The following is a 20,038-nucleotide window of genomic DNA, read 5'->3' as shown; positions in this document are numbered from 1 at the left end:
AAACTCACCCAGCCATGGCCACGATATTGATCCCAGGGTTTATACAGCAAGCCTTATGCAGTTTCTCTATTTCTATTCCGCACTGGCTCTCCGTTTGCTTCTTTTTCTTTGTGATACTCTCACGCACTCGTGTCTGTGTCCATACGAATCGATCATGCAATTCATATCCTGTGCCGTATGCTCACTCTCAAAATGAAATCCCAACGAGCGTCAGCTCAGGTTGCTTGGTTCATGATCTTTTGACTACTATGTGAATCCTATTTTGAAATCCATCAGAGACTAAGAACCCTTCCCTCCTCCTTTCACTTTTTCCATCTCCTAATGCCCTCACCTATTCCCATGTCCCCCATCCCTCATCCTCTTAAGAGTCCAAAACTGCATGGAATGAAAATAAAGGGCCAATAAAAAGACTGCCAGGATCTATTCTTTCAACTGGGAGTGGAATGAGTGAGAGAGGGAGGATGTCTCTCTACATGATACAAAGCAAAGGGCTCTTAACCAAGAACACCCCCACAGGCTCTTCACCTGTGGTCCACATGTTATTTGGTCAAAAGCAAAGGTATTAATTTTAATGAAATTACACTGTAAAAAAACTATATAAAAAACAAATATTCGATTAACTGTTTACAACAAAACAAATTATATCTTTATGTATGGTTTCCTCAAGATTACATGAATGATGTTTTTTAAGAATTCAGTTCAGTCAATAGACAGTGTTCTTTTACACAGTGGAGAACATGAAAATGTGATTGAAACAGAAGGAACATGAGGGAAACAATCACTCAGGAGAAACTTTGGGCTGTAAAAACTAGAATGACCACTTTTTGGTTGGGGGGGTAGGGGTGCGGGAAAAACTCGATTCTTAGATGCATCGCGATGCGGGCGTGAACGATTCTGAATCGATTCATTCAACGTCAAAAATCGATAACGTAATGTTGACGGAACGCAAAAGGCTGAACTGGAAGTGGGAAAGTGCAGCGCCCGGACAGTCTGTGGCGGCACAAAACAAAAACATTACTGGATGAGCGAGAAATCCGACCGGCTCCCTCTGCATTAAAGCCAGGTTAGGTCAGGAGTCACAACCCAAATGATAAGAAGAGCCAATTTGCCTTTCAACGAAGTCAAACCACCTTGGGAGCCACAACATTTAATGCCCAGTATGTCTCAGTGTGTGCTAATGTCCTAGTATGGGCTAAAAATATAAAGGAGAGCGCAGATTTACTTCGCTCTGCTTTAAGCTTTAGCTTTAGCCGCTTTCCTCCCATCTCCGCCAGAAAACTTTTCTTCAAAACTAGAAGAGTTTCTTGTAAAATGTCTCAGCTTCTGGCTGTTTTACGAGGCTGAAGTCACTTCTCATTCGCCAGTTTCTCGTTCTAATTTTCCCGTTCCACCTTAAATTCTGCCTTAAGCGCCGAATGTAACTACTGCACCATTTAAGGTGGAACGGGGAAATACGAAAGAGAAGCGAGTTTTCGCAACTTTTTAGAGAAAGACAGTCTCTCAGCAGATTTAACCAACCGCGATGCTTATAAATGCGAATAAGTCTTCCAAATGTTCATCTTAATCTGTTTTTTCGTTCGCTACTGGCGAGGCCAGACTTCGGGGCTATGTGAGCTGCTGTCTGCTGTCTGTTCTCAGTCGTTGAACCAGGGCTTTCGCGCTATGCTGCACACTGTGGAGCCGAGATTCAGCGTCCAGTCTCGAAAATACCCCCCCCCACTCTCTACAACGAGACCAAAAGGGTGGCTGTAACGTACTGCGTGGACACCCATTGCCACTGGATCTTATTTCAGGGCAACAGCGCATTTTATCGCAGATGAGTGGCAGCAGCGTCTCTGAATGAGAGCCTTCTAGTTTCACTTTCCACATCACTTCCATTTGATTTATTAATAAAAGATATTTTAGATAATTAAAGCAAAGTATTTGTAATGATCCGTAATAATAATCGATAATCGTTTTATAATCGCATTGCAGCCCTCTGAATCGAAATTGAATCGAATCGTGAGGTGCCTAAAGATTCCCACCCCTAGGGGGGGGGTATGGCCCAAAGAGGGGGATGTGGCCCAAAGAGATCCAGAATTTCAGGAATCTTATTCTCCATAAGACACACCAAATGAAATAGCAAGAAACCATATGAAGAAAAAAATAGCAGTCCTTTATACTAAAATGCTTTAAGGTAGAAAATTACAGAAATTCAGTTGCACCACAATACTGTTAGAAATAAAGGTTCTGTGCAGGTACATGTTTCATCCTTAAGGTACAAACAATGTAAAGGTACAACAGTGATTTTAAGATCCAATTGTGGACCTTAAATAAGTTTTTTCCCAGATGAAAATTACATATTTGAACCTTTTCATAATCAAATTTTTTTAAAAACAGAACAATAAAATAAAAAGCCTGGAGATGAGACAGGGTGCGTGGAGTCGGTACAACTTAGAAAATATAATTTCAATGGATTATGGTACAATTATGTTCCCTGACTAAAGGTACTGAGATGTACCCTTGAGGGTACCACCCCCGTGACAAGAGGGGTACTGCCCCAGTGACAGTTTGGTACCTTTATTTCTGAGTGTGTAGCCGTAACTGAAAGTTGTTAGTGCTAAGTGAAAGCAACATGTCAATAGACCTCTGGAAACATCATATTGCATCATATTAGGAACTTCAGGTCTAAATTACTTTTATCCATGAGAAAATGTCATTTTTATTCTTTAAATCATAATTCAAAGCTGATGTTTTGTCTCATGTACATTTTTTTTCACTGTCACTTCACTGGATCCTCTGAAATACAAGGTTGGTTAGTGGTTGAAATGAACACTGTTTGCTACACACATACTAAAACAAACTCTTGCGCAATGTGACATTGTATGAAAGTAAGGCTAATACTATATCACCATTATTCAGCACCACCAGCTACACAAACTGAAGGTTACTATTGCTAAAGACTCTTAAAAGCACATTTGACAAAGCTTGCTAGTTTGTGTGAGGTATTTAGTGCACAGCAATGTTAGTTTGCATGTAGCCACGATTCATATTTCGGCTCCTTAACAGCTTCGTAATTTAAAGAATCCAGTGAGAGTTGGAGGAAGAATATCTAAATGTGAAATCTTATTGAGTTTGGAACATTTTTGTTTAACACAGGGCACAACAGCAGCAATTTTCAAAAATAATATTCATTTTTCTTATAGAGAAAACTATCTTTAATTAAAGAATCACAACGACTTGTAAGTCAATAGCCTCATAAAACACTACGCTCATTCATTTTGAGAGGTACACCACTACATATGCTCAAAATCCAATGTTAGATAAGACTAATAGATTACAGGCTAAAATGAGGTTTTTCACTTCACTGACTATACAGCTACATGCAAACTCCCATGTCTCCTTTTTTTCATCATCTTGCCAAAGCTGTGGACCGACATCTAGAAGTGTTCAGAACATTGGCAGACTCGTAAATCAGTCCCTGGAATATTTTGTGTGATTGAGGCTTTTAACCGTCTAATTAGATTTGTGAGTCACAACAAGCTTGGGGACAGTGTAAATGATTAGAAATTTAATCTTGTTGACTTGTGAGTGATTTTGAAGGACACCGATTTCATTGCAATGTGTTTTAGTGATGATCTCTGTGGAAAACCTTCACACTGTGAAGACGGCAAATCCCACCCACCCTGCTTCAGCTTTCTTTTAATGGCGTGCTGCCTGGAGACGATGCCAGAACTTTGGCATGAGAATGGTGATGAAAAACTTTCATCTGTAGAAACTTGGCAGAATGTGGAGGATTGTGCAACTGTTTAACCAGGAAAATCCTTTTTTCCCTCTTAATCTTTCCTAAGGGCCACTGACAGTCTAAACAACCATACCAGCCTTGGAATCATTAGAATAGTCTCAGAGAATTCTGGAAGATGTGGCTATTAAAATGTGGCAGTAGCGCAATGGAGATGTATCTCGTCCATACACTCAAGAGAACACAGTTCCACTGCTCCATGGGCCAGTGCTGGGGGGCTTTATACCTCTCTAGCCAATGCTTGGTAGTGGGTAAGGCTCATGTATGGCTGCTTTAGAGTGCCCTATTCTATTGGCAGTGCTTTTCTGTGGAGCTGGGTATACATGCATCCAGTGCTTCGGCAATAGATGCACATTAAAGTAGCTGAATTTGCAAATTAGAATGTTGTTTGGAATCTTTTATACTGTATGTTAGACGCAATACAACTATATATTAGACCAATGCTGGCACCTATGATGCATATTACCTCACATATAATGCTAAGATGATAAAATCAGTCGAATATTAAGCATCATGCTGATATTTGGATGGTTCCAGACTTTAAACTCAACCCACAGAGTCAGCCAAAGCAAGTGAGTTTATCTGTCTTGGCAAAAATAAATACGAAATGCACCCAGTTATCCATGCAGGGATGACGCTATAAAGTTATAATGGTTTTAGTTGTTGTTGTGCCTCCTCCACATCTCCTCCTTTTGTTCTCACTATAAAGCTTAGCTCCTTTAAAGGCTCATTTCTTTGGCACCTCTGAAGGAACAGGTTTGTACAAACAATATTACATTACATTGTTTGATTCCATTCGCTCTGATTTCCCTGGAGATGAGCAGTATCAGATACTGATGTGTTTGCGTAGTACTGTGCAAAAGTCAAAACCACCCTTCATTTATTTAATTTCCAGTAAAATGGACATTAAGTACCTGTTATTTTCCTTGAGATATTTCTATTGATTTAGGGATACAGAGAAAACGGGACTCCTAACAACTGTGTAAAACCTGGTAGACCACCAAAACTGTCCCCACCAGATTAACAGAACTTTTCATCTTGAAGAGAGAGGAGAAAATCACTGTTTTCTGTTTCTGTCCATCCTTCCACTTTGAGAAGACAACTCAACACTCTGAGTCTCATAGGATGTGTAGCTGCGAAGAAGGTGTTACTGAGAAAAAGAAATAAACAAATAAGTAATTTTGTAAATCAAACAAAGAAGCTGTTGGCGTTCTCAGAACAGTGGATTGACCACCCCAGAGTCCAGACTTCAACATCAACATCAATGAATGTTTTTAGTAATGTGAGAAACATAAAATGCAACCAACTTCTAAGACTGAACTTTGGAGTCTTTGGAAAAAATATCCCTGCAGATTTCTGAAAGCAAGTCTCCTGAAAAGAATGGAAGCTTTAATATATATATATATTTCTGCTTTTTTCCTGACATGGATAGATTAATAACTTGTACTTAATTGCTGTTTTGAGTGGAAACTAAATAAATGAATGGTCACTGACTTTTGCACAGTGTTGGTTAGTTTAAAGATCTGCGCTCTTAAAAATAAAAGGGTTCTAAGTGTTTCTCGGCTTGGATGTAAAGAGTGATTAAATAATCGCTCCAAAGACACCTTTTTTTTTATAAATGGAGATAAAAATATCCTTAGGTCAAATAATTTGAATATTTTGTTGATTTTCTAAGCAAAAATAAGTTAACACATCCTCTACAGAGAACACACTTCTGCATATTTTAATACACATTTTGGACAAAAATAAAACAAAAATGTGGCTTGTGCAAAAAGTCTGGCAAATTTTACATTTTAGGGTTTATTTTTTCCAATATGTTAAACCCAAATCAGGAGAAATTGTGACTAACATTGCATAAAATGACATATTTAAGTTTGCCTGACGTGTTAATTTATTTTCACTTAGAAAATCAACTCTGAATGTACTCTGAACCGGGGTGTTCAAACTTTTGCATATATATTTTTGTTATTTTTGTTATTAATGATGTTGTTTATGTAAACACTGGTATCCTGTCTGAGGGGGTGGGAGGGGGAGCACAAGGCCACTGTTAGGATGTTGGAGAAGGAGGGTAAGGCACCGGTAATGGAAATTCCATGTACAGCTGGTAAGGTAGTTGGGCATGTTAACAAGGCGTTGTACTCCCACCTGAACATGAAACTTTATGAGATGTCAAAGTGCTCAGCTGTGCACAATGTGCTGCTTGGATTAAACAGAAAATCATCAATGCTGACACCTGCATCCCCCCCCAACACTTTCTGCAATTACTGTATATGCAATAATGTAATGCCAGGGGGCTCTGATCTCAAGGCTACCCTGTCCTCATGTCTATTGTTGAGCATGTTTATTTGGCTTCTATCACAAATAGGTTCTACACACCCTGCTAGCTGAGGTGCGTCACCTTTACTCAAATGTAGACGCATTTATGGAAGTGCTATGGTTCATTATTACAATTCATTTAACTGTGAATTCTACACTGTAGAGCTGTGCACCAAGGTCTGTGTTCTATTAAACATCTTTCATTTATTCACTATTGGGGTGACACAGAATGTCTGAGATTAAATTAAAGAAAAATTGCACTCATGTTTGGAATGCCCACCATCTAAAGGTCTTTTTATAGGCTACAGGAATAGCAGTGGGGTTCTTTTCAAAGTGAAATAGCGAAAGTTGAAAGTTTAAAAGGTGCTAAACAGCTAAGAAAAAGTATTGGTTGTATGTGTGGAAACATATTACTGCATGACAACCATAATTTGGCTTAAACTAACTGACTAACTAACTAACTAACTAACTAAATAAATAAAATATTAAAACTTTTCACTTTTCTCAAAACAAAAAAACAGTTGATATTTCAGTGCTGCCGTTGTACCTTTTGAATGCTTTTCAAAACCATTTGTTCGTGTCTTATTCATAGTTGGGTTTATAGCAGCTGCCATGTTGACTCATGTTATCCAAACCTGAATTTATAAAGAAGATGCTGTTACGTCGATACACGTAACAGATATTCTGAAATTCATCTTATTAATATGCATTCGGTTTAGTGGTGCATCAAAGAGTCTGATAATAGAACGAACTGTCAAATTCAACAACCAACCAATCAACTTCACTGGTAGTTTCTTCCACTTGTTGGAACTGAGCAAAATGGTCTTCACTAGTCATAACTACAAGACCCCTTGGGTCAACTTGCCAACCAATCAGCACTCACAGTTGTGCAGTGCTGGTACCGTACCCTCCTTTAAACTCTTTTATTTCTATAGGAAAATAGAAAGATCTTTTAATTTTTTATATGATACTCTGAGAGTTACGTGTGACTTTGAACAGAAGTATTGAGATGGGTTCACAACGAACGGACTGCGCAGAGTTCCAGTGCTACTCTTCATTTATTGACGTTACATTCTCATGAAGAGTTAAAAACAAAAGTGCAGCCTAGTGACTCTGTTGACTCCCCAGTAAACCTCTGGCAGTCACTTGAGCAGTAAAGCTTTGCTTCAGCTGTAGTCTACAGGTCTTGGGCTGCAAAGCCACAAAGACATGATACACTATTCAGCCTTCTTAGATAAATCAGCTGATGTCCCCTCTACACTCCATTACCATGCTTTTAAATCATTATCTAAATCTTTATCTAAATTATTATCAATCACCCTAAATTGGGCCTGGACTAATCCAATGTTAAAAGAGACTAACTGCATAAGTTACAGTTCTACAGTAAACTTATTGTCATAGTTCTCTACATGGCCATTTACTATTCATATTCTCAGTGGTAAGTATTATTAAGCTAGCTTAAATCTTATTGCATTTCTTAGCAATTGTAAAAAACTGCAATTGGCTTCAAGGCTTCATTGGCATGATTGTCTTATCTTTCTCACCTTACAATGTCATGGTTAATTTGGTCAAAACTATAAACTATGAGCCCAAATTTCACATAGAAATGACCTGTGAAAATAAAGAATAGCTAGAGGCCACTTTATGAACTTCAACTTTTGAGGTCTACTTTATAAACCTCATAAAAATCAAATGCAGGGTATGAAAAATTACTGACATGGGATCAAAAGTAGGCCTTTGGAACATAGTGAGCTCAGAATCTTAATAAGCAATATGCCCACCTCTTCAAGTAATATTTCACCAGTTGACAGCTAAACTTCATATCAGTAGTTCAGATATGAAAAGTGTATTTGGCTTTTCTAACAGAACAGGAAAGTTGCAATGTTATCAAAAGGTTTTACACAACTGCATAAAGCTGTCAGTGCTCTCTCATGCTTGTGCCCTACTCCCTGCCAAGGCTACGCCGTCCACAGTGAAAACTCAGGAGCCATTCACACACTAATAATGTGAACAGATACACCAGGAGCAACAACTGAGCTGTGCTGCCATCTGTCTCTACCTGTTAATTTAGCATTAACCTAGCCCATTATATCGTACTTCTACCTTTAGTCATGACATACTGAGCACTGTATTAAGAGCTGACAGATTCTGTAGAAGTAATTTACAATTGTTCAGTCTGTGTCTTCAGACGTTAAATGAAGATGTGACTTTGTTTTATGTGTTTGCTGCCAGCTTTGTTTTATGTGTTTATGTGTCAGCTGACATAAATAACATGCACTGAGGGGTAGCTTTTTGCTGCCAGTTTTTAATTCATAATAATAATAATAATAATAACAAAAAAAGACACCTTAGGAGCAGAGAGTCCATCAGTTGGTCCTTCAGTTCTTTATTTAGGACCCTTAACATCCGACACTAACATGCCAAAGTGATTGCATTACAGAATCATTCATCAGCCAAATAATACCTGCTCAGGGGTGGGCCTGCTCAGGGGTGGGCCTACTAACCATTGATTAACACAATGGGGGGGGGACTGCATCTATACAGTAAGTGGACAATGTCTAAGTAAAAAAAAAAAGTTAACTCATCTTCTACAGAAAACACACGGCTGTACATTTTAATGTACAATTATTGTTCGGATTTAACAAACTGTGACAAAAAAATAAAAGGTATCATGTGGTACATGGCACATTTAGTATTTTAAGTTTTTTTCCCCCAATATGTGAAATTCAAAAATGTTTAATGTATACACATTATATACATGTATATAGTCAGAAGTTTGGACTCCCCTCCTCTCTCACAGTTGCCCTCCCTCCGCCTCTTAGAGCTGAGCTGTGCTGGGAGAAGCTCCCGTTCAGTGTGTGGCATGAAGAGTTAAAAGGCCTATAAAGTCACCGCCTGCCGATGTGCACATATCAGGAGAACATTTTTCACATGTTAATCAAGATGTAAAACTGACACGAACACACTGAAATGGACCGTTTTGTATGCACCAGCGTTCAAACACTTGGAATCATGTCAAAAGTTCACTGATTTCAGTTAAAAAACAGATGCAGATAAATGTTTTAAATGACTGTATTATGATGCTGCTACTCTACAACTTCAAAAAAACAGACTTTAACTAATTAGTGAGAAGCAGTGAAAACAGAAGAAATGTTAGATGTATTCAGTTTTTTTGCATTCCCAAAAGAACTGAAATATTAAATAAAACATCTTAAAATATGTTCGTGTGTCTGGCTTGAAATATTTTGATCTATTCTGTTTAATCAAATAACAGCAGTTTTTAATATGACAAGCAATTCCAAGTATGATATGAATGTAATACACCCCCCCCCCACACACACACACACAGTCAAAAGCTCATTGGTTAATTTTATTCTTTTCTACATTGTAGATTAATATTGAAGACATCAAAACTATGAAGGAACACATATGGAATTATGTAGTAAATAAAAAAAGTGTTAAACAAACCAGAATGTTTTATACTTTAGATTCTTCAAAGGCGCCACCTTTTGCTTTGATGACAGCTTTGCACACTCTTGGCATTCTCTCCATCAGCTTCATGAGTCAGTCACCTGGAATGGTTTTCCAACAGTCTTGAAGGAGTTCCCAGAGCTGCTGAGCACTTGTTGGCTGCTTTTTCTTCACTCTGCAGTCCAACTCATCCCAAACCATCTTATTTGGGTTTAGGTCAGCACTCCATCACTCTCCTTCTTGGTCAAATAGCCCTTACATAGCCTGGAAGTGTGTTTGGTGTCACTGTCCTGTTGAATGAATGATGGTCCCACTAAGTGCAAACCAGATAGAATGGCATGTCACTGCAGAACGCTGTGGTAGCCATGCTGGTTAAGTGTGCCTTGAATTTTTAATAAATCACCAACAGCGTCACCAGCAAAGCACCCCAACACCATGACCTCCTCCTCCATGCTTCACAGTGGGAACCACACATGTGGAAACCATCCGCTCACCTTTTCTGCGTCTCACAAAGACATGGCGAGTGGAACCAAAAATCTCAAATTTCGACTCATCAGACCAAACGACAGATTTCCACTGGTCTAATGTTCATTCCTTGTGTTTCTTGGTCCAAGCAAATCTCATCTTCTTGTTGTTCTTTCTCAGTAGTGGCTCCTTTGCAGCAATTCGACCATGAAGGCCTGATTAATGCAGTCTCCACTGAACAGTTGATGTTGAGATGTGTCTGCTACTTGAACTCTATGACGCATTTATGTGCGCTCTAATCTAAGTTGCTGTTAATTTGTGGTTTCTGAGGCTGGTAACTGTAATGAACTTATCCACTGCAGCAGAGGTAACTCTTGGTCTTCCTTTCCTGGGGTGGTCTTCATGAGAGCCAGTTTCATCATAGCGTTTGATGGTTTTCGTGACGGCACTTGAGGATACATTCAAAGTTCTTGCAATTCTCCAGATTGACTGACCTTCATGTCTTAAAGAAATGATGGACTGTCATTTCTCTTTACTTAGTTGAGAGGTTCTTGTCATAATATATATTAGAAAAGTAGCCAAGTAGGGCTATTCACTGTATAGAACTGTGTACCCACCCTACTACCGCACCACATGACTGATGGTCTCAAACACATAAGGAAGGCAAGCAATTCCACAATTTAACTCTTGACGAGGCACACCTGTTCATTGAAAACCATTCAAGGTGACTTCCTCATGAAGCTGATTGAGAGAATGCCAAGAGTGTGCAAAGCTGTCATCAAAGCTAAAGATGGTTACTTTGAAAAATCTGAAGTAGAATCTGAATCTGTATGTAGAAAATAATAATAAAAAAAAACACTGAACAAGAAGGTTTGTCTTATATAGACACCAGAACATATTTTAAGATGTAAGATGTTTTATTTAATAATTCAGTTCTTTTGGGAATGCCAAAAAAGTTATTAAACGTTAAATAATGCGGAAAAATAATTATTATTTTTATTTTTATGTATAAATTAAGTTATCTGGCTTTCAGGCATTCTGGATATTAATACTTCTAACATTTCTTCTGTTTTCACTGCTTCTTACTAATTAAGAATACTTAGAAAAACACACATCTCTCTCTCTCTCTCTCTCTCTCTCTAACTTTGTTGCTCTGTTCATCCTGCTGAACACATCTAACATTTCTTCTGTTTTCACTGCTTCTCACTAATTAGTTCCAGTCTGTGAAGTTGTAGACCAGCAGCATCATAATACAGTCATGTAATACATTTATCTGCATCCTGTTTTTAGTTGAAATCAGTGATCCCAAACTTTTGAATCGTCATTCCAAGTGTTTGAACGCTCCTGCATACAGAACGGCTCGTTTCCGTGTGTACGTGTCAGTTTTGCATCTTGATTAACACGTTAAAAATGTTCTCCTGCACATCAGCAGACTTCACAGGCCTTTAACCCTTCACACCACACACCGAACTGGAGCTTCTCCGGCACAGCTCAGCACTCAGAGGCGGAGGGAGGGAGGGCGGGCAGCTGTGAGAGGGGAGGGGAGAGAAGAAGTTGGACTAGGAGAAGTGCTGGTCTATAACTTTCCCCTTCCCCCCTGAAGACGACTCGGGGAAAGTTTTGGAAGAGCAAATTGTGGATTACTCAAGAACTCAGACTGGGATTCTGGACGGATGGGCTTTTGATTTGGATTCATGTTGTGGTGATTGAGAGGAACTATCGTTGCTTATAGGTATGAACGCACTGTTTACATCACTGCACGGCTGGAAAGCTTTACTGTGCGCTTTTACCTGCGCGAGGAGGCAGGACTGTCTTTACCGTGTAGCGCTAACCGGCAGACTTTTCCTTCTGTTGACCTGGACTTTCTGATCCTTGCATCCCAATTTCCTGTAATTTGGAGCAGAAATATGGGTTATCCTTCAGTTACAGCCATATTATGCAGTACTGGCGTCACAGGTGTTGCTTCAGCAAACATTGAGTTCACTGAAACAGCCCTTCAGCAGTGAGACTAAGGGTTTTTCAGCTCTCTGTGTGATTATCCGTGTCATTAGGCGCCTTATTCTGATCAAACTTAGATAACTTGTTGCTCACAGTCGCGCCCTCCAGTGGCGAAATGCGATACGGCACCGAGACAGCGCTATAGAGCAACTTCTATACAGCCTATTGAAATGCATGATACGTAAATGAATAAATAAGTAAGAAACAGAGCGATGTGTTTGTGGTTGTTGTCCTCTGGTGAGGTTCTTTGAAAGATGACCTAGACTCTGCCCCTGTCCTTCGCCTCCTGGCAAAACCATTTTCAGCACATATTATGCCTCAGGGTGAATCTGTTCATAGGCTTATTCCTGATATATGACTTTTCCCCCCGGTGTGGTGTGGGGGTCACTAAGGTAATGGAGGAAACATGCCCTGCTCTTAACGACTCCACCATCCATCCGCTGGAAAAGGTAATGAGGCTTAGTACAGACTTAAAGGAACGGTTCACTATTTTTTAAAACAATATTCACAATTTTCCCCTTACCCCAAACATAGTCAATTGGCCAAGACATTGGTGTCTGAAGTTTGCATGTTTGATTTTGTGCTGAAGCAGTGAGGCTAATGTAGCTAACATATAATAGAAGTCTATAGTCACCCAAAAGAGTCTTCTAGCTTTGTTACTTCTGTGTAAACCTAAAGAAGCCACCAAACATGGCTTAGCCATAGAGGTGGGCGATATGGCAGATACACAATACTGTTACATTACTTCAAGACATTTTCATGATACACTATATGCATCATGATATTTAGTTTTTCTGAAGTTTGAAAAGTGCGAAAAGACAAAAAAAGTAGCCACTAGTGCCACATTTGAAAAATGCTGTCAGAAGCAAATTAATTCAATGACTTTCATTCAATGTTAGACATACCGCACTGCCCTAACTCCAGTTTTCCAGGCTCACTATGAAACTATAAATGCAGTTGATTGGTGTTCTTTAAAGCTGCAGTATGTAAGATTGTTTGACGAAATTGGAAGAAGTAGCATTACTGAGTCAGGAGGAAAAGCATGCTAAAATGTGGTGAGTCATCCCGTAAAGTCTGAATAAATGATATTAAAAATCAGAGGTCAGACTTTGGGGGGGTTGAGTTAAGCTCAGGGAAGGGGTCAAAAGCATGGCCAACGTCACAAAATGGTCTACCGCACCTTGCGTGCAGTTACACATTTCCATCAGAGAGGAGATGGAAACAAAGAAGCTTTATGTGTTACAATAACCATCAATACCATCAGAGTGCGTACCCTTACTTGGCCAGTCATCTACGTGTGGGGTAAGGTGAAACCTTCCTTTAAGCAGAAGCTCCTCAGTTCTAGCTTTTGGTGGAAATAGGAAGATGGAACAGTTAAAATGCTCACCAAGTCAGGATTTCTAGGTCTAGTCTTGATGAATGAGACAGAATGTCTAAAGCATTTCACTGTCTTTGCACTCACATTTGATAGACATGCTAACAAAACAGAGTTCCTTTGAAAGTCGACACAGGGTAATAGTTGCATGAGTTACCTTTATGTTGCATAGAAGCAGTTTTCTCGAATCAAATACCTGACGGTGCCTGACTTTTATACTTGCATGTCATCCACGGTTAAAGGTATTTTTTGTGGTCCTTGTCTCCAGGTTTGTCAGGCATGCATTTTATATGTGGAAAGTGTCTACGATAGAAGGAATACAGCACTTTAAAGCCAACGTGCAGCGGGTGCGCTGTTGGGTCTCGCAGAGTGCATCATTGCCTTTAGCCTCAACAGGAAAAGGTGTTTCTTCAATGCTGTGAACCTTCAGTTAAACTGCTGCATGTCTCCAGTTAAAGAACAGATAAAGCCCACACATCCAGATAATGATGATTCTAAAAATACATTTAATTGTGGAATACTTGTGTAGGCGTGAAGCCAGATGCCGTCAAATAAATGGGAGATATGAATGGAACAATAATGTAGTCTCAGTGCAAAATGGAGCCTCCTCATGCAGCCAAGGCTGAAGTGACGTGTCCCTGGAAATGAAAAAGGGCTGCTTCACATTCACTTGCACCTCACTTGGCCTCATGCTTCGCTAGCCATACAAAAATCTGTTTTCATAGTGATTCACATGTGGATTAGATCCTCCATTTGTGACTGAGGCCTTATCTGGGTCAGTTCTCTTCCCAGGACTATTTTCATTTGCTTTCAGTTCGTGTCATAATGTCTCTGAGACTACTAGACCATTTTTACCCTCTTTTTTTCTTTTTTTCTATGAGTTCCATTTATGATGTTTGTGTGGTTTTATGTATTAAAACAGTCATAATTCATCTTTACACGACCATTTTCCACCCTCTTTTTATCCCTTAGAATTAGAGAGATGGTTCGGCAAAAAAATACATTTACACAATTTTGCACTTACCCGAAATGTAGTTGATTGGCTGAAACATGTTTGGAGTCCAAATGTTGCTTCTTTAGTTTAGGACTGGAGCAGCGAGTCTAACATTGCTAAGAAACACTAGAACTCAATAGTCACCCAAAAAGCCCAAGTTGTTTCTGTAAAATGATGTCACCAAAACTTCTCTCAACCCTGTTTTCACAGACCACTTTAAGAATAGAAGTGCTGATCTACAATCAGTACATGTGAATGACCATTGTAAGTACAGATGAATCTTCTTCAAGATCAGTCCTGCTTTGTAAATACCAGCCCTGGGTGTTCTGTGAAATGGCTGCCTGTAGCGGTGAAGTTTTGTTCTGTTTTTAAAGCTCACAGTAAGCCATAGTGTGCTCTAAACCACAGTCTGCACAACCTTAATGAACCTGGACGAAGTTTTAGGGATGTATTTTTACAGAAACGATTTGGGCTATTTGGGTGACTATTGAGCTCTAGTGTTTGGAGCCTAGTAGCTCCAGCTCTAAACTAGGGGAAGCTTGACTGACTACATCTGGGGTAAGTGGAAAATTGAGGACTTTTTTTGGCAAATTATTCCCTTAAACGTGCTGTTTTTGTTATTGTGCCTCGATAAATGACTGAATGAATATATGTAAATGAAAATGAGCTCTCCTCTGATTGGCTGCTCTGTATTGTGCCTAATTCGAAAAGCTAAAACACTTCTTTTAACTTCAGCGTGACTAGGCAGGGCTGGTGGATGTATGCAAATGTGCTGGTTTTTGTGACATCACAAAAACAGCTCTTTTAAAACAGGCTGTTTTTGCAGCTTAGTTTCATATATAGACTGCATGCTCCATAAATGGAGTGAATGATATGTTTTGAAACTTAAATGTTTGCAGACTACATCAAACTCTCTTAAAAATGAGGAAAATTTAGTTATGACATGGCCCATTAAAGATTTATTGATATTTCAGGAGTGTCTCAGTGTGTGAATAGTGAAGCTTTTGATTATGGATAAACAAGCCTTTTTCCTTTTTCTGCGGGTGCTATTCTGCTTTGCATATTCTTTTGTGCTGAAACCCATCAAAATTACAGAGCATTCAGAATAAACAGTGTGCGTGAAAGTGCTTTTTTTTGTATTTGCTCGCATTTGTCACCTGGCAACAAGTCAAGAGCGCACCGAGTGATGCTCACGCTCCAACACGAAAGCGACATGCACGGCAGGTGCATGTGACGGCCAACTCCCTGCAACAACAGAACCAATGCATGAAAAAAACACTGCAAACAGCAGCTCATTACGTCCTACCGCTTGTTTATTGATTGAACTCATTGTTGCTTTTCTCGTCTGTCTCTTTGAGGGTGCTGAATCATTGTTTTTAAAGTGGTTTCTGCGTGGAAGTGATCGTTTTTAACTGTGGGGTGGGAGCCGAATGGTCCTGCATTGTGGTGGTTGTGCATTTGGAGCCGCTGACTAGACGCCAGCGTGCCGGGCGGAGAGCCAGAGCTGTGTCTGCGAGACACTCCTCTGCTTTATCTGTGCAGACCAGCCGCATGCTCCTTTACCTCTAACATGGCAAGTAGAGTGAAGGAGAACAAAGCGGCCATGGGCTTTTATTTCAGCTCATGGAAGCGAAAGGTAATGAAGAAATGGCTTAGAGGCTCTGAATGCAGGTGATAGGCCGGAGCTGCCTTTCACCAATATAGCGGATGCTGTCTTGTTTACACGGACCAGCGCCGACTTTGAGGTGAGGAGTGGGGAGTTGGCCTATGAATAATTGAATCTGAGTGGCATATACGAACTACAAAAGCTACGAGAGCTGACGGGAGGTCACAAAGTGAGGCGTTTCTTAAGATCAACACATTGAGTTGGAATTGGAGAGGCCTGCTCTCGGCCAGCGCAGTTTGATTTGCTGCGATCGCATTAAGTAGGTAGTTGTATACCATCTCCCTCAGGCGGTATGACTTCAGTTAGAGAGATGCAGGTTAGATGTCCCTCACAGAGCTGTCCCAGGCAGGCTGAAATATACAAGAAAGCCATAAAAGCTTCGGCAAGCTATCATGCCTCAGGGTTTCGTGGCCATCCTTCATTCTGACAGGTGTGTGTTGAGACATGCTGGTGCATTAGCAGGGGTCACTTTGACTGCCAGACTGCTAGTGAATGTAAATACCAAAACATGTGCTCAGACTTTGAAGAGGAATTCCACTAGTATTTTAAATGTCTGCATTATCCAGTTGTTGAGATGAAAACAAAGACATTCAGAGTGGTTTAATGTGAAATAGTTAATTGTAGAGAAACTTACTGACTCTGGTTTCCTTTCAGTGGCACTGATTGTAACCAGCAATCACAATGTCTGCAACACAAATATAGCCATTTTATTCACTAAGTACTGTTCAACACAACCAGTGGACCTTCTAATAATACAGTGGTGAACAGGGACTGCTTGGCCTTCAATCTGAGGCAAAAATGTCACAACTTGGTCAAAGCAAGGAAAAAAAAAACAACTAGAATGTTAATTTCTGCTAGTGTCCCTATGGGATTCTATAGCTTGTAGCACTAAGCCAAAGGTGATTTGCATGGACATTTTTGAACATTTTGGATTAAACACAGACATTTGATGCTTCTAAAAGACATTCAATGTTTTAGTTGAAGCTTCTGAAAGATATATTAGCATATTTTTACCTTATAGCAGTTTCAAAGTGAGTTTTTCAGTGGAAAGGTCTGGAATAGCAAGAGCTGCCGCTGCTGTTTTCCATTTCTAATGACGCTTCGATTAGGCTTCACAGTCAGTGACCTATCCAGGACTTCCAGAAGGCTGAGAGTGATGTTTTTTTTTTTTTTCCTCACAAAATTGGTCCTGCCTATTGGAAAGCAAAATGTGATTAACTGACTCTTGTAAATTCCTAATTGTACTGATAGTTAAGCTATGCATTCAGCCTCTTCTTCAGCTCTTGAAGTCCTAACCAATAGGAGAGCTCACTTAACTGTGCCTACCTAGATACCCGACTGACATAAGAAAGCTACTGTAATACCTGCATAGTTTAAATACAAGAAAGTTTCCAGAAATCATTAGGATGTCGCTGAAGAACCCCTGAGGATTTCCCATTGACATAATGGTAAATAATTGTTAAAGTGTTTATTGGGCATTTTTGCCTTAGAACACCCTGCATTAAATGCTTTGGACATCTGGTTCCTGTGACCACCTGACTTTGTAAGTTTCTCTAGAAGAGCCTGTTTTACCTCAAGCTACTCTGAATTTTTTTTCACATGTTTTTCCCATTTAATTGTGTGGCAACTTTGAAAAATAAGTGGAATTCCCCTTTAAGAGGAGTATCGGCTTTTGGATTTGAGTTTAAAGATCCAAGATGTGAACAAAATACTATGGTTGTGATTATATTGCTGCATATTGCGATGGGGATATACCTTAGTTAATCAAAAACATGGCATGCTTAAAGATTGTACTGCATTATTTTGGACAGAATAACTTGCTTTGTTGGATTACATGATTACCTTCATTCATCCAAACACCCAGAAACTCATCTGGAACTGTGATTGTTCAGGATGCTCATGGCACACACACAAAAAAACACATAAAGGCCTTCTGCAATATCAGCATCGCAAAGGCCAGAATTGCGATAACCTTTAACGGAAAACGTGTTGTACAGCCCTAATGGACTTTTTGACTGGCATGTGGTAAACGCGTTGCTATGCTTTGAACTGATTCTGATGTATCTGTAAGACATGAGGCAAGAGGCAGATGTTGCAAGTATGTGCACATCTTTATGACATCTTTATGACCCTTTTTTTTCAGGGCAGTTTATTATTAGTTCCATGAGATTGTTATATGGTGTTTTAAACAACCATTCCATTGAAACATACACCAGGTGTTTGTGTGTGCCAGGCCTAGCTGAGATAGTCACAGAAAAGCACAGATGGACGTTGTAATGATGATCATCAAACCACATGGGTTACAAAGCTTTATTGGAAACACTATGGGCCATTAGGCCAATTTACACATTGCTAAGGGCTCATCTTAAGCTTAAACCCAATATCATTATTTCACCCTCAAATTTCCCCTTAGTAGTATCCACCGCGTGAAGCACATAGTATTAGCAGTTATGTCCTTGAACGTTGGCAGTTATTTTGCCGTAACCCAGCATGTTATCAACTTTAATCTTCCTCTTTTCTTTGATTGACTGCTACAATTAAGGTTTGTGACTGATTCCGGTGGTTTTGATCTCCTTATGCTGCCTCCAACCCTGCCTGTTTGACTTTGCAGTGTTCACCTGTGCCCTCTTTCTTTCTCTCTTAGGTAGGAGGTGAAAGGGGGAGCCATGAGGGTCATCTTGTCCTCCCTTGTGCTGCTGACCATCTGGTCAGGTCAGGGGGGTCGACTGGCATCCGCTGAAGGTGAGAGGCTCTAGTTCGAGTGATGGATCCCTCAGATACTTACTTATAAAACAGATCAATCCAGTTCTAAATAGGGATGTGAATTCCAGATAATTTTGAATTTGATCATAGTTCTTGCTCATAACACGCAAACAGGGTAAACTGGTGCTCTGGTGCAGGTTAAAAGTCAAAGGACACAAAGCACAAAGGAACATTTAACAGCAATCTGAGGTACATTTGTATAGGTTTATTATTCATGAATAGCCAAGGACAATCTTTTGGTCACTATGGGTTAAACCAGTAGTTTTTTTGTCAGGTAAGTTGTGAGTAATAGAGGCTGCCCATTGAAGTGAGTTGATGTGCTAACACTAGAGCTAATCGATTCAGCGGTAGAAAAAAGTATCCTTTCATTGTATTTTAGTTGTAGCTAAGGCAGCTAGCCAATCCAGAGGTAGATGGTGATGACTTTTGCACTTCGACACAAGTTTTTCTCTCTTCATGTTAGTTTGTTGAGCTAACTTTGGAAGAAGAAAGACCCTTTTATTATATTTTAGTTGTAGCTAAGGCAGCTAACATAATTAGCTTTGCCAACCATTTCAGTGGTTAGCGTTGCTAACTATTTCATGATATTGCACTCACATTAAAAACATTAAAGCAGACATGTTTCCTACTGGCAAAATACAATGCAATATACTGACTTAATCATAAATATGAGCAAAACTGTAATTATTAAAACTTATTAGGCATCCTGCTGAATTGCTGGCCTGTATATTTTCTCCTTGATTTTGTGTGATAAAGAGTATTGAATATTAGAATAGTATTTGAAGTGATTGATAAAGAGTTTTGAATATTAGAATAGTATTTGAAGTGATAGAGTATTGAATATTAGAATAGTATTTGAAGTGATAGAGTATTGAATATTAGAATAGTATTTGAAGTGATAAAGAGTATTGAATATTAGAAAAGTATTTGGCACATGGAACAGTTAATCCAGTGTTGCCAACTACTTTCAAAGGAAAGTAGCTAACGCCTGCTTGAAAAGATCCTAAATGTTGCTAGATGATGATGATGACATGCACTAATTAGCATACTTGTGACATCATCATGTCGCATTTGCATTCTGTCTAGTGTCAGACAGTGCCAGTCCTACATCAGGTTGCTTCTCTCCTACTCTCTGTGCTCATATATATTGTATTTTAATACAGCAGAATTCCCAGTAAAGCTGGTCTTATTTACATATTTTTTTTGTTT

The 20,038-nt window shown here is 39.5% G+C and overlaps 1 protein-coding gene across 5 annotated transcripts in view; it reads left to right on the top strand.

Moving 5' to 3' along the window:
- The first annotated feature begins 11,552 nt into the window (after nucleotides 1-11,552).
- Nucleotides 11,553-20,038, top strand: part of col16a1 (collagen, type XVI, alpha 1) — a 134,208-nt gene continuing 125,722 nt past the window's right edge. For all 5 annotated transcript variants that reach the window (XM_036566251.1, XM_036566253.1, XM_036566249.1 and 2 more), the window contains exons 1-2: nucleotides 11,553-11,765; nucleotides 18,711-18,808. In XM_036566251.1, coding sequence (XP_036422144.1) covers nucleotides 18,733-18,808 — 76 coding nt within the window. In that variant the 5' untranslated portion in view covers nucleotides 11,553-11,765; nucleotides 18,711-18,732. The remainder of the gene's footprint in view (nucleotides 11,766-18,710; nucleotides 18,809-20,038) is intronic.

The sequence above is a fragment of the Colossoma macropomum genome, unplaced genomic scaffold (assembly GCF_904425465.1).
Source record: "Colossoma macropomum unplaced genomic scaffold, Colossoma_macropomum, whole genome shotgun sequence".
Lineage (NCBI taxonomy): Eukaryota > Metazoa > Chordata > Actinopteri > Characiformes > Serrasalmidae > Colossoma > Colossoma macropomum.
The sequence above is the reverse complement of the archived record's forward strand: the minus strand, read 5'-3'. Positions and strand labels throughout refer to the sequence as shown.